General features: G+C 39.1%; 1 protein-coding gene across 1 annotated transcript in view; it reads left to right on the forward strand.

Moving 5' to 3' along the window:
- The window catches only part of IQCH (IQ motif containing H), a 247554-nt gene that overhangs the window by 142750 nt on the left and 88907 nt on the right, over positions 1 to 15897 (forward strand). The window contains exons 13-15 of the mRNA XM_055436103.2: positions 293 to 468; positions 7219 to 7491; positions 12027 to 12218. Of these exons, the coding sequence (XP_055292078.2) occupies positions 293 to 468; positions 7219 to 7491; positions 12027 to 12218 (641 nt within the window). The remainder of the gene's footprint in view (positions 1 to 292; positions 469 to 7218; positions 7492 to 12026; positions 12219 to 15897) is intronic.

The following is a 15897-nucleotide window of genomic DNA, read 5'->3' on the forward strand; positions in this document are numbered from 1 at the left end:
CTATGTATTTATTTGAAAGTACAATTCCATGGTACCTCTCAGTTCTCCTTCTGAAGGAATCGTGTCTACTTTTTGGTAATGGTGTTGTTCTTTTTTTTTTTTTTTAGAGAAAGCTAAAGTTTAAAAAGTCCAGTTGAATTGCTAGGATCTGTGCAAAACCAATTTAAATTAACTTGAATGTGGCTTTTGGATATGCTCTTTATTTTAAACTGCACAACATCAATCCGATGCCAGAGTTCGTAATGTCATTTACCTTTATACCAGTAATTAACATTGCGCATGTTGTTTTTAGATGCCAAAGTGAGCGTCATCTACATCTGCTCCCATCGAATGAATGACGAGTTACTGCTGTATTACAATAAAATCCTGAGTCTACAGGCAGCTGTCAAATCGGGGAACCTTGAGGACAGAAGTGACCTGCGGGACAGGTTCAAAATTATCACCCCTGAAGCTATAAACATCTTCACTGTGAGTTTGTCTTCTAATTACTACGGCTTCAGGGATGCAGTAAAATTAAATTGGAAATTTTATAACTTGCAACGCTCTGGTACACATCAGTGAAATATTATTGCAAGTTTAACAGCTTTACTGATTAGACTACTAGTTGGACTGTAGGAAATAAATATCCCAGTTTAACTTGCAGACTTAACTGAGCTACTGCTGCCCAGTTTCTCTGTAGCTGAAGCCTAATTGTAGTTATTGGGTTGTACCATCAAGTAGGTGAATTTATAACATCTACGGTTGCTTTTTCTTAATTTTGTGTGGAGAATACCAAGGTAGAGAAAGGCTGGGGCCTGCCTGTGGTCACAAGCCTGGTTAGGGACAGCCTTTAGATCAAGGCCTCTGTTTTCTGATTTCCAAACTAGTATTCCTTGTTACAGGCATCCCTGGTGGCTCAGTGGTAAAGAATCTGCCTGCCAAGCAGGAGACACAAGTTTGATCCCTGGGTCGGGAAGATCCCCTGAAGAATGAAATGACAACCCATTCCAGTATTCTTGGCTAGGAAATCCCATGGACAGAGGATCCTGGTGGGCTGGAGTCCATGGGGTCACAAAAGAGTTGGACACAACTTAGTGACTAAACAACAAGAACAAATTCCTTGTGATTCCCTCCAGGGGAATTTGGTCTTATATACTGTATCACATGATTCATCATGAACAAGGTTCAAATTTTTTTTTAAACTTTTTTAGAAACTGATTTTTAATGAGTGGAATGCATTCTGAGTGGAATCTTATCCCTAGACAAGAACTTTTGGGAAATTCATGGAAACATGATGGCAGCGTTTTTAGAATAAGACAGTGCAAGAGATGGCATGAAACTAATTTCTCCATGTTTTAGCAAGAATTTTAGCTTTCCATGGTAAACAATCAACATTTTAATACCTAATAGGCTATACACTTTTGAGGAGTGTCTGAACTTGCTGATAAAGATAACTTTCCTCATTCGCAAATGCGATGCACCCAAATCAACTCTTGATCATCAGAGAAACCAATTGCATGGTTCACGTAGGAAGTATTATCAATGTGTTGAGTTACTACCCATTGACACTTCAGATGCGTGGTTTGACCAAAATCATAGGGAGGGGACAGTGGGATCAAGGGATGCTATAGCATTTCTACTTTGCTGGTGTACTCAGTGAATTTTACTCTTCTACCAAATGGCCACCTGGTGCGAAGAATTGACTTATTGGCAAAGATCCTGATGCAGAGGAAGACTGAAGTCAAAAGGAGAAGAGGGTGGCAGAGGATGAGACGGTTGGATGGCATCACTGACTCAATGGACATGAGTTTGAGTAAATTCTGGGAGACAGTGAATGACCAGGAAGCCTAATGTTCTGCAGTCCATGGGGTCACAAACAGTCAGACCTGACTTAGCGAGACTGAACAACAACCACCAAAATGAGGATTTTGCTTTTTCATAACAGGGTACCTCAATATTCCCATAAGCGCGCTCTGCCTAGCTCTATTTCATTGGCATCACTTGGCTGTGGAAGAGGTAGCAAGGGCAGGAGCAGGACAAGCAAGAGAAAAGGGGGACAGATCTTTGCCACTTTTATAATCTTAGAAACTTCCCAGTATCTCCATCAATGCAAGGATTGCTTTGGTGCTTCCTAGTTATTCCCTGTCCTCAATGTCAGACTTACTGTGGATATTGGGAAGCAAGAAGGAAAAGAACTACTATTAGTGTGTGGTTAATTTCCCGATTTTCTCCATCCAGAAACTGGAGCTAATGTCTGGTAGCTGCTAATAAGCAGTTTCCGTATATCTGGAATGCCAGTATACACTGAAGAAGCATGGAATGGGGAAGGGGCACTAGATTTGGGGAAAGGAAAGTGAGCAAACAGCTAACATTTATCAAATGCTTAGCAAACATTTTCTCATTGGATGCTTAGCACACAGAAACGAGACAGAAATGATCAATTTCCTTCTATGGCCGAGGAAACCAATACTCACTTTCTAGTCCTAAGTTACTGCTGCTGCTGCTAAGTCAACTTCAGTCGTGTCCGACTCTGTGTGACCCCATAGACGGAAGCCCACCAGGCTCCCCCTTCCCTGGGATTCTCCAGGCAAGAACACTGGAGTGGGTTGCCATTTCCTTCTCCAGTGTATGAAAGTGAAAAGTGAAAGTGAAGTCGCTCAGTCATGTCCGACCCTTAGCGACCCCACGGACTGCAGCCCACCAGGTTCCTCCATCCATGGGGTTTTCTAGGCAAGAGTACTGGAGTGGCTTGCCATTGCCTTCTCTGGTCCTAAGTTACTGCTGCTGCTGCTGCTGCTAAGTCACTTCAGTCGTGTCCAACTCTGTGTGACCCCATAGACGGAAGCCCACCAGGCTCCCCTGTCCCTGGGATTCTCCAGGCAAGAACACTGGAGTGGGCTGCCATTTCCTTCTCCAATGTGTGAAAGTGGAAAGTGAAAAGTGAAAGTGAAGTCGCTCAGTCGTGTCCAACCCTTAGCGACCCCACGGACTGCAGCCTACCAGGCTCCTCCATCCATAGGATTTTCTAGGCAAGAGTACTGGAGTGGCTTGCCATTGCCTTCTCCGCCTAAGTTACTAATGGGGCCCAAATCTGTCTGACACCAGAACACCATCATGAACTGGAAAGACCTCCTTGCTTCTGGATGACCTTGTGGTCTTGGGCAAGCCCCTTTACCTCTCTGGTCCTTTGTTATTCATCTGTAAGATGAAATGATAGATTAGATCATGTCAAAATCCTTTCCAGCTCTGCGGTCCTATTACCTGAGAAATGTATCTTCACAGTCCACTCTTCACTTTCCAAGAGGAGACAGGCAGTTGGCACTAACAAATTCGTGGGGTTACATTCATTGTGTAGGTTTGCATCTCTGTGAAGAGAAACAAGTAGGAAATATTTTTAAGTACTTTATACTTCTTACAATTTAAGTTTAAAGTATTTGAGTAATTAGTCACTCATAGGCAGTCACCTTTCTAAAATATAAAAATTAAAACTCTCAACTTTCAAATCATTTCCTACTCATGTTTAGTCATGGCTTTATTTCTTCTTAATGCATTTGAGAGATTGTATCAGTGCTTATTTTCATTCCAATGGATGACTTTGAGATTTTTTAAGTGTGCCAAAAGTCTGTTTGTGCATCTCTCCAAGTTACTATACAATTTTTGAATCTGTAATGGTGAAAGATACTGTTACAAAGTCACCGTGTCTACTTTTGAATATTTTGATGTTTATGAAGACTTCCTAAGCAAGTACCTTTTGTCTCAGGTCAAAAAAGTGCTGATAAGTTAACTGTAACTATAATGTTTTGCAATTGCTTCCCAGGTGCACGTGTGCATGCTCAGTTGTCCAGTCATGTTCAATCTTTGCAACCTGATAGACTGTAGCCCCTAAGGCTCCTCTGTCCATGGAATTTTCCAGGCAAAAATACTGGAGTGGGTTGCTCCCCAGGTGGCTCAGTAGTAAAGAATCTGCCAGACAAGCAGGATATGTGGGTTTGATCCCTAGGTCAGGAAGATCCCCTGGAGAAGAAAACAGCAACCCACTCTAATATTCTTGCCTGGGAAATCTTATTGCCTAAGGAGCCTGGTGGGCTACAGTCCATGGGGTCACAAAAGAGTCAGACAAAACTTAGCAACTAAACAACAACATAATGTTATGGAACTAGGAACATTTTAATTAGGAACATTTTGTCATCTGTATAAATCCACATATGATACTGGATGATACTGATCTGATGATACTGATTTTCTCTACATGGTCACACCAGACCTGCAGTCAGAAATGCTCTGCCATCACTTACATTCGAATCTTTATCAAACACACATTGAACACAATACCATGGGACTATCTTGCCCGAAGAATAAGGCATGCCTGCAGATGACATAATAGAGTTGGGTAGAGTACTTGCCAATAGAGACAAGCAGCCCTGGAGGAGACAGAAATCGATCTTGGCCGGAAATGTGCTCAGAACGTTCATGTTAAGTTCTGTTGCTGCATCTGCCATCCCCTCATCACATTTCATAAAACCTCAGACCTCACTGCTCATTCTGTAAAATGGAAGAAATCATGGCAGCTATGGCATGAGAACTAATAATAAAATAATAAAAATAAATAAAATAATAATGAATAATAATCCTGCCTCTGCTGTGTACCAGCTGTATGACTATAGGCAAATCCCCTGAGCCTCAGTTTCCCCATCTCCAAAAGAGGGACTGTTAATTGTGTTGTATGGATCAAATGAAAGAGTACATGTCAAAGTGCTGAGACCTTGGGAACTTGACATGAGAAGACTGTCCCCTTTGAAACATTCTCCCAGGTCCCTGAAAAGTCCACCATATACTTTGTGACTCAAATCATCAGTTCTAGACATATCAATTTTTCACATTTCCTCATTGGAATAATTTGTAAGAAAAGGAAAGGAGTGAAATAATAAACAAGGGGATAAACAGTGAGCAATCAGGTGGGAAACACAAACTCACGAGATGCTGTCACCATTCATTGTCCGATGGAACACTGGATTTCCTAAAACTGCATTCTTAAAGGCAGGTTTTGAAAATGGATTTAAATTATGTAGAAAAGGCATATTCCATAGACAAAGGGAACTTAGATCATTTGCTCTGAAGGGAGGGTTCAATAGGGTAAATCATAAAATCCTCTCTCAGAGGAATTTTTTTGGGGGGGGTCTTTTTTTGAGGGGGGAGGCAGAATATACATAGCATGAAATTTACCATTTAAATCATTTGATGTGTACAGTTCTATGGCATTAAGTGCATTCACATTGTTGTACAATCATCGTGTTATCCAGTTTCAAAACTTTTTCAAAATCCCAAGAAGAAACTCTGTACCCATTAAATAGTATATCCAGAAGAGCTTTGGTTTTAATGTTATATCACAGCTGGAAGGACCCTAGAGACTTCTAGTTCAACCCCTCATTTGAATGTGGGGAACCAAGGCTCAGAAAGATCAGGTTTTCTAAATCAATTGGCAAGTTACAAATTCAGATAGGACTGAAATCCAGGGGGTCTCCTCGGTCACTTTCTCTTATACTTGGCATGCATATCCTCTAACAGTTTGCAAACTCGTGCGCCTGATATTCCCCAAAATAGTGGCTCAGACGTTCCCCACAATTTAAGGCCTTATTGAATAGAATTTTCACTAGACTCTGGGAGGAGATGGAGCCACTCTACAAAATCCTTTAAACTCCATTAAGATTCTCATGTCTTGCATTATATTATTTGCATGACATTTTAGTGACTTTATTTTTAAGTTTTCTCCATAATAATTTTTAATACCATTGATCGAATGTCAACTCAATGCCATGCATTATAATAGATGTTAAACATTCATAATCTTATTTTATCCTTAGAGGAAGCCATCAAATGGGTATTTTTATTCCCACTCTGCAGATGGAGAAACTTAGTCTCAAGGAGTCTAAGTCATTTGCCCAAGTTCAGGTTATTTGTTAGGGACAGAACTGGATTCAAAGAACCATTTGACTACTAAGCCCCAGGACTTTCTCATGTGCCATGATGCTCTCTGCTCTAGAGAAATAAGCACAATCTTGTGTTCTCATATTCCATCCCTAGGCTATGCTCATCCTCACCTGATAAAATCCTACCCATCCTTCAAAGTTTACCTTAACCTCAACCTCTTTTATAACAATAACATTAGCAGATGTTCATTAAGTGCTTATTATATTGAAGCACTATTATTAGTGCTTCACATGCATTATCTCATTTAATACTCACAGCATCCCTACGAGATGGGTACCATTATTATACTCATTTTACAGATGAGAAAACTGAGGCCCCACTGAGATAAGTGATTTGCCTTTTCAGCTCTTGCCACTAGCATGTGGCTTCTGCCTCCCTCCTCCATGCCTCCAAGGCCCTCTGTAGTTCTTTATGGCCCTTCTCTGCCTTGTATTAATTATGCATTAATTGTACTCATCTGTGTTCCCACTCCTTAAGCACAGAGACATGCTTGTATTAGTTTTGGTTTGTGCTGACCATCTGGCTCCATTCTCTGCCCCTGTTAGACATGCCAGAATTATTTATTTAATTGAATGAGACAGTCACATGTATTGCTGAGCTGGGTGTAAGTAGTCAAAAATAAAAAGAGTTTTCCATTGGAAGAGGAATTTGAGTGTTGCCGAAATTCTCAAATATTTTCCATTCATGAGTCCTCTCTGGAGTGCTGGCCAAGAACCATGATAATCATCATAAAAATACATACTCTTGAAATGGTAATTGTGGTAGAACTTTGGGAAGAGGGTATCAAGTCAAGTGCCTTTTTCCTACTGAATCATTTAAAGGGTTGCCAGATTAGGAGTCCTGAATACTGAAGAATATTAGGAGGCTCTTTTCTTCATTTTTTTGTATTGATTTTCCAGTCGCTTTAGTGTTAAACCATGCCAGAAGTGTTTCAGAGATGAATCACTATTATCCAAAGGCCGCCAGCTTCTCTTCCTTCTGACAGAAGGATAATTCCACGTGGATCAAATAAATACAGATGTGTAGTAATTAGTTCTATTCCCAATGAGCCTATTTCCAACACGCTAAAGATGTGAGTGATTATGGAACCTCACCCCAACAGCTTTTATCATTTTAAACTGCTAAACAACAGGATAGGTCATAACCCAGCCTGCTATTAATAATGCATTTACTGTGTGCAACATTATAGATTAGGTGTATGGACTAGAAAAAGAACACCTTTTAACAAGAATATTATGCTCGCCCCCCCAGAAGCAGCGTATGTGCCTGGCTACTCACCTGATGTACAGTCCCAAGGCAATCAAAAGAATAAAAAATCTCATCCAAGGGAAAGAAGCCTACATTGTCAGCGGGCTCCTCCACAGAGATGATTTGGCCGTGGCAGATATGTTAAACATACCCATCCTAGGCCCAGAGCCTGAACTAGCTCATTTCTATAGCACCAAGTCTGGAAGCAAACGGGTCTTTGAAAACGCAAATGTGCCAATCCCTCCTGGAATATATAACATCTATAGTCACCAGCAGGTAAGCAGGGTGGACAAGTGAGGCTCTGTTTGACTATTTCACATTCTCTCGGCCTTGTAGGAACGTTTTAGGTCTTCTAGAGTCAGCCCTACCCAATGAAGAATATTATGGAATACTTGAGTTGATTTGATGGGATCTGCTTTAGCCTTTGGGCTTTCCTGGTGGTTCAGTGGTAAAGAATTCACTTATCAGTGCCGGAGACACAAGAGGTGCGGGTTCAATCCCTGTGTCGGGAAGATTCCCTGGAGTAGGAAATGGAAATAGCAACCCACTTTAGTATTCTTGCCTGGAAAATCCTATGGACAGAGAGGACCCTGGCGGGTTATAGTAATGAGGTTGCAAAAGTGTTGGATGCAACTGAGCACAACACACTTTAGTCCTTCGGTGTTTCAAAGTATCTTCCTATGGGCCTTACAGAAATTGTCATTCTCAAAGTATTTATTCATTTGGATTAAGGAACTGAAGGCTCTACTCATGTATTAATCTGCTATCAATATTTATTGCCTTAATATGGATTAGTTCATCATCATATTAGTTAGCTAGTCATTTTAGTAGGACCCTAAGAAATGTGAGGGTCGGTTTGTGCTAAAAGGAGCAGGTTTGGAGAGCTCTAGGGAGTCATATTGCAAAAGGCATGTGGCAGACTACAGACAACCTTGGCTCTACAAAAAAAAAACAACAACCCCAGAATCCTAGCTGTTCAGTTAGTGGCCATAAAGAAAGGGGGAAATCCCCAGAAAGGGGAAGTGAAATGGCTCCAGGAGGAAAACTCTCTGCTTCTGAATTTGCCTTGGTCTGAGTCTATGGCTGTGCATTCTTCCAGAAGATAGTTAGGGCCCTAATATCTGAAGAACCATAATATTAGTCACTACAAAATTACCCACTAGAGAACTAGAAATTAGCCACTCTAAGTTTGCTCTGGCAGGTGTTTTCACATTTAACTGCTATCTTTTTTTACAATAAACAAACTAAAATGCAAATGGTTGTTAACATTTCCTAACCTCTGTTTCATTCCATCTCTTAACCATTCCTCTGAGCCAATCACAAGTGATTTTGGGCACCTACTTCTGGGGAAACTAAAAAACTGTACAAAATGAGGGTGTTTGTGAGGGACAATATTTAGGCGTCATGCTACTTCTCTCAGCTGCCTAATCCTGATGCTCTGCACCTCATAGCTGCTGAGCCCCCAAACAAATCATACTTTTCAGAGACTAACTGGCAATTATTAAATTGCCGCCAGATTGTTTCAGTCTTGCTAGATAGAGTGTTCATGGGCAATACATGGGCTCATGAAGGAAGTTTCTTTTAAAGAGGGCAGTCTAGAAAAGACACAGGCTATCTTAGTAGGGTTAGATGAGAGAGGCTTCCCCTGACCTGATGTGTCCCTTCCGTTGTCATTAACCTCCACTGAAATTTGAAGGTAACAGAGTGGATTGCTTAACTCTGCTTCCCTTTAGAATACTAGGCTGATAGACATGATACAAGTGAGATGCATTTTTAAGTGATAAAATTTCATATGTGTATATTACATTAAACAGTCCTCAAAACCTTAGAATGTATGTGCAGTATTTATATTGAGTGAGTCTTGCTTTTGCCCCCATTGACGAGAATTCAGGCAGTCTTTGCTATAAAATATTTTAGAACTTTATATGTTCATTGTGGTTAAAGATGCAGGAATCTTTAATGCAGTAAAGCCTCACTCTAATGCTGATATTCAGAAGTAGGATAAAAACCTCTCCTCATTGATAAATTGGATTTAAAGGGTGTCATTTCACCTATGGTGTGTGCAAATTGTATCACAATAAACTAATTCATAACTGAGGTCTGCACGACTTATTTGGAAACCATATGTATGAAGTCAACAAGAACTGAAGCACTCCATTGAGATTTTTCCAGATAATGCCTATTCTACCTAATCTATCTGAACATGTCAGCATTTTAAATTTGCAGATGGTAATGAATCAGTAACACTGACTTTTTACCAATGTGCATCATAAACTTAAAGCTGGTGAAAGAAAGCTGTGATTATTTTAATTTAGGTTAATAAATATTCCTAGCTATCAGCTGGATTTTAGCAGTAGACATTTTTCTATTTCTGCCCTATGCCACTATAAAATGTATGGCAATTAAAAAATATATTACATCTTTGGAATAGATAGACTCAAATAGAAAATGATAAATGTTTGGCAATAGCATAAAGTCATTTGCTTTATGATTAAGTAATTTATTTTATTTTTTAAGTCCAGCTTGAGCACAGTGAACATTTCCTCTTTTGATCCATAAAGTAACCAGGCAACTTCTCTTTCTGGCATGTGCTCCATATGAAATATTGACAGCTTTGGTTAAATAATCAAAAATGGCAATGCTATTTTAAAGCACTGTTCAATTTTCACTTAAAGATAGCACATAATTCTTTCCAGTGGTATAGTCTTTACAATACTATTGATCCTTTTCATTACTGTAGGGAATCCATCAACAGATACCCACTTATAGGATTCTCAGAAGCAACAAATAATAGGATTTGGAAGAAGCAGATAATAATTCTGTTAGTAGCTGAAACTTCCAAATATACAATATATCCAAACATACAAGGAAAAAGACTGTGCCAGAATATCTTTCCTTATACTGGCAAAAGAATCTTATTGGATATTAACAGGCCAAGAACTATTTCTCCTTCTGCAACATATGACCATAATGGAATCTATCTTCTCAACACAACGTTAGAGAAAGAAGGGATGTAACTTTGAAAGACACATTTTTAAAAACCTTCCTAGGCTATGCTCATAGCCATATGGTGTGTAGACCAGAGTACTTGTCATTTAAACACCCAAATTATCCCTAGACACTACTTGATAATTAGGGAGCTAAGAAAATTTCATTTTCACCCTAATTGAATACCCTATGGTTGCATGAGGCTTCCAGGGATCCCAAGTATGTCTGTTTTAGTATCACTTCAACACTGCTGTATACTGTAGCATCCCCAGGAAGATTTGCTGGAAAGACACAACTCAAGAGAACAGATTGTGCCTTTAATCAAAATAATTTTAATCTTCCAGTTCCAGATTTCAACAGATTTTTTTCCAGAATTATGAGTCCTCTCACACTCTGTAGTTTAAAAAAATCCATTGGGTGAACAAAATTCATCAAAAGAGAAGAGAACAGTGTTGCAGAAGCCTCCTTAAGCACAGACCATGGCCAAGAATAGCATGGGGTAGGCTCAGGAGAGGGAACACTTAATATTGTTTCTTTCTGTATAGATTAGAAAGTCTGATGAGAAGATCAAACAAAAAATCACTTTGTGGTCTAATGAGTTATTTTTCACCAAGGCTCTACTAGAATAGTATTACTTATAATTAAGTAATCTTGCTATAGATTTTTTCTGATTCAAACTTATCCAGTGACTCACTGACTGTAAAGGAAGTTGCATCTCTTGCTCCTGACTTCCTTCTCCACCTCACCCTTCTCCTCTACCTCTCTGTAGCTTGAGATGGGTAGCACAGTGGAGAAGAAATGGACTTAGGTATTGGACTCAGAGCAGCCTGGGTGGAGTCCCTGTTCTGCTACTCAGTCTTGTGTGGTCGTGGGCAAGTTATTTAAATTACCTGAGTCTCAGTTATTTATACATAAAATAGAATTAATAATGGTGCCTATGTCATAGGTTTTTGTGAGTGTTCAATGAGAAGATTTGTGTAAAGAACTATGCCAAAGGCCTAGAGCCTACTGAGAGTTCAGTGACGTTAACTATTATAGTTATTATTATTATTGTGATATTCGAGCTTGCATGTCTACCCCTGAAACATTCATGTGACTGAGCCCAGTTCTTGAGAAAAGTTTCAAATAAGATGTAGGAGAGGTGTGTATTCCAATAAAGTTGCTTTCACAAGTGTTTTACCTCCTTTATCTGTTTTGTTCATATAATACATATAACACACTTGGTCAATTGACTGGCCAAACAAATGTATTTCATGTATAGTAATGAGAAAAAAAAAATCTTATAGATTATAACATTTAAAAGCTCAGCAAAGCTCCAAACAGTTTAAGTTATAGTCTTGAAACTATAAAAGAATCATTTGAAGAATCAATAAGTAAACACATTATTCTCTGAAAAAGGAAGAGAACAATATTAAGATTCAATTACAGATATTCAGATTTTTTCTTTTGCCTTCAAAAGTCAGCAAGTGATAATTTCATAATTTCTCATAAATAAGATTATACTTTTAAACATGTCTTTGGTCCCATTGGTTGGTGGTTTCTTTATACCATATTCATGTATGGGGTTAATCAAAAAGTTCATTTGCATTTTTGCATAACAGCTTATGGAAACCCTGAATGAACTTTTTGGCCAACCCAACATATACACTCACACACACACACATACACATATCACTTAAAACTTCTAACCTGTGTTAATAAGTAGAAGATAACCAAATGAACATGCTGTTTGAAATAAAGACATATGAGAAGTACTACAGCTAAGTTTACACGATAAGAAGGAATCCAGGAAATTAAATGTTGCTCTGTCTTTGGCCCCACAGATAATAGAACAGGTGAGTCAGCTGGTCATTGACCACCTGGAAATCCAACGCTGGCTCTTTAAAGCGGACCATGAGTTTGGAGGAAATGGGACTGCGTTTTGTGACATTCCCTCCCACCTAAAGTGCTACAAGTGGATCCTAAAGGAGAGTCAGAGATACAGTCGCGAAGACTGGAGAAAGAAATGGGCACAAGTGAGTATTCAATGGTAACATAAACCCGAAGTGTCTGTGAACAGATAGGAGATAAAGCAAAAGGCTTAACTAGGAGATAAGGCACTTTCTTGTAGACTCAGCTGAGTTACCTACCAGCAGTTGAGACCTTAGGCAATTTTTTACTTTCCTGGGCCTTAGTTTTTATGTACAAAGTTCATAAAGGTTTATGATAAACATAAAGGTTTATCAATGTGAGGTTGATCAGGTTATCTTAAATGTTCCTTCTTAGAGCCCTAAAAATCCTCAAATTGAATATGATAATAATTAGGAAGTAGTGTTTTTATGATATCCAAATAACATTTCAAATCTAATCATTTGCTCTAAGTGATTCTAGATCATATGCTTCTACCAACTGTTGTTATTAAGCTAGTTGTATTTTATTGTGAGAAGGAAATTCTATTAGTGAATGCTTGTCACCTGGAAGCTAATGTTTAATAGCATTCTGTCAGCAGTCATACGTTTTTGAAGACAATTCAAGGAAATTTATGTAACTGCTGGTCCCTGTGAGATGTTGAAAAAATAATACATTCCAGCAAGAAAATCTCCAGGCAAGAACTGAATAATAGGTAAAAACTCTTAATATATGAGTGCTGTATATAGATTTTTTCATGTATATTGGTGGGAGGATGAATTGTATAACTTCTTAGTCTGTTTCAAAGTTGCTTAATAATTAGTTTTATATGGCTTCATATATGAATTAAACTCACCGTTCTGAAAACAGCATCATTTTGCATTCCGAGACCTCGACGTGCCGACTTCGCTTAATCCCAAATCTCTGTTTTTCACTATTGATGAAAGCATAACTGATGAGGAAAATTCAGACACAAATTTTCCATGAACTGATTCCTTCCCTGCCAAATTCTGTAGTGGTGGCTTGCAGTGATTTGCACCTGCTTTGAGCATCCCACTACCGAAGCGGATGAGTCAAGACACAAGTGATAGAAAGGGAGCGGCACACAGAGAGCGGCACACATTATTCTTCTGAAAATGAAATGATGAATAAATCTAGAGAACAGTCAGAAGGGAGAGTTCCCTTTGATAAATGTTAGTTCTCCTCATGATCTATTCTGGGCTTTTCTTCCTCCTCCATCAGTGAATGGACTTAATGCAGTACCTGTCATGGCCAGCTTTTTACATATTATTTAAAGGATACCAAAGTGAATTACTCTCCTAAGGAAAAAAAAAAAGACACGCAAAGGAAAATGTATTTAATTTTGACGCCCATAGAGGTTGCTCTTGTGTTCTCCTTGGACTGGATTTTATTTCATCTTGTATTTAAAAAGTTTTTTTAAGCAAAACTGTTGAGATTAAACCATGAAAAGTATGACTTTTTTTAATCTAAAAAATTGAAGTGTTTGTGTGCTTGTGTGCTAAGTTGCTTCAGTCATGTCTGACTCTTAGCAACCCCATGGACTGTAGCCCCACAGGCTCCTCTGTCCATGGAATTCTGCAGGCAAGAACACTGGAATAGGTTGCCATGCCCTCCCCCAGAGGATCTTCCTGACTCAGGGATCAAACCCAAGTCTCTTTCCTCTCCTGCATTGGGAGGCAGGTTCTTTACCACTAGCACTACCTGGGAAGTTTCAGTGTTAATATACAAAGTATTTGCTTGCCTCAGTATTTCAAATCAATAATTTTTATAGATTTCTCCTGCTGCTGCTGCTGCTGCGTCACTTCAGTCGTGTCCGACTCTGTGTGACCCCATAGACAGAAGCCCACCAGGGTCCCCCGTCCCTGGGATTCTCCAGGCAAGAACACTGGAGTGGGTTGCCATTTCCTTCTCCAATGTGTGAAAGTGAAAAGTGAAAGTGAAGTCGCTCAGTCGTGTCCGACCCTTAGCGACCCCACGGACTGCAGCCTACCAGGCTCCTCCATCCATGGGATTTTCTAGGCAAGAGTACTGGAGTGGCTTGCCTGATACTAGACTATGATAAATTTGAAATGTTTGATTTTAAGTTTTAAAAATATTTAACATATTGACATATAGCTGAATTGCATTTAGAAATCTGAATATATATTATTTATTTCAAATATTTTAAACTATACCATTTTAAATTGCCACCAATTACATTTGGTGTTATTGTTAACGTTGTCAAATGTGACAAGATTACAACCATGAAATTAAAAGACGCTTACTCCTTGGAAGAAAAGTTACGACTAACCTAGATAGCATATTAAAAAGCAGAGACATTACTTTGCCAACAAAGGTCCATCTAGTCAAGGCTATGGTTTTTCCAGTAGTCATGTATGGATGTGAGAGTTGGACTATGAAGAAAGCTGATCGCCGAAGAATTGATGCTTTTGAACTGTGGTGCTGGAGAAGATTCTTGAGAGTCCCTTGGACTGCAAGGAGATCCAACCAGTCCATTCTAAAGGAGATCAGTCCTAGGTGTTCATTGGAAGGACTGATGCTAAAGCTGAAACTCCAATACTTTGGCTACCTCACACAAAGAGTTGACTCACTGGAAAAGACTCTGATGCTAGGAGGGATTGGGGGCAGGAGGAGAAGGGGACGACAGAGGATAAGATGGCTGGATGGCATCACTGACTCGATGGACATGAGTTTGAGTGAACTCCGGGAGTTGGTGATGGACAGGGAGGCCTGGCGTGCTGTGATTGATGGGGTCGCAAAGAGTCGGACATGAGTGACTGAACTGATGAATAATTAATTATCTGTCTAAATTTTTTTAACTTAACAAGGGAAAATAATTATTATGAAATCTTTTTACATTCTGAGACCTGTGCTTGACCATGATGTTGTTAGAAGCCAAAAATAAAAAAATAAAATACTTCTGAAGAGCTTTTTTTTTGGTAGGAGACTATTGACATTCTTTTGCCTTCAAAGTGAAATCGCATTCAGAGTGGCAGTGAACTGCAATCTCCACTGAGTGTAGCTATTGAGAATTTAGGATTAGAATTATCCTTTGTTCCAGAAGACCATCATAATGGTGCACATTTAGACATCAAAGCATTACTTTATGAGCACAGGCATGTTTTAATGTCCTATTACAGTTTGTAGACCTGTTTCTTTTGATAATGAAGATGTTGTGTCATCAAGCCTAGCCTGGCACATGCAAAACATATGCTGGCAGGTTATTAAAAATTTCAGCTTCTTGATGAAAGACTATCCTGCAGGCTAAGAGTCCAGAGAAAGACTCCATTCTGGGAGAATTATTAGAAATGAGAATATGACTGTAAGTACTAAATTATGTTAATACTTACAAATAGCATCATTTGCATAGCAGTTTATGACACGATACCATGATTTTTCTCATTGGTATGTTGTAGGCAACAGATTAAAAACAGTGCTGTTTATAGGGGTTTGAACTATTTTGAGATTCTCTTGCGTCTTATGCAGATATTGGTTTTAGATGTAGTCATGATTCAGTGTGGACTCAAGGATCTATAAGGATCATCTTTTTTTCTACCTATATAATTGAGAACCAGAGTTATTTGGTTGCAGTTGAGACTTGAAACAAAGTGATAGAATCAACAAATGATAAAACACTGAAGTCACATTTTAAAAATCAATGTTGACCTGTAAGTGATTTTAGGAAAAGCAGAATGTTACATAAGAGCCACAATAAAAACAACACAACTCTCAGTTTTTTCCATGGTGTCTTGGTACCAACCTTACTCTCTTCATCCTGAAAGTGAA

Source organism: Moschus berezovskii, chromosome 9, assembly GCF_049115385.1.
Source record: "Moschus berezovskii isolate FMDL1 chromosome 9, NW_MosBer_1.0, whole genome shotgun sequence".
Taxonomy (NCBI): domain Eukaryota; kingdom Metazoa; phylum Chordata; class Mammalia; order Artiodactyla; family Moschidae; genus Moschus; species Moschus berezovskii.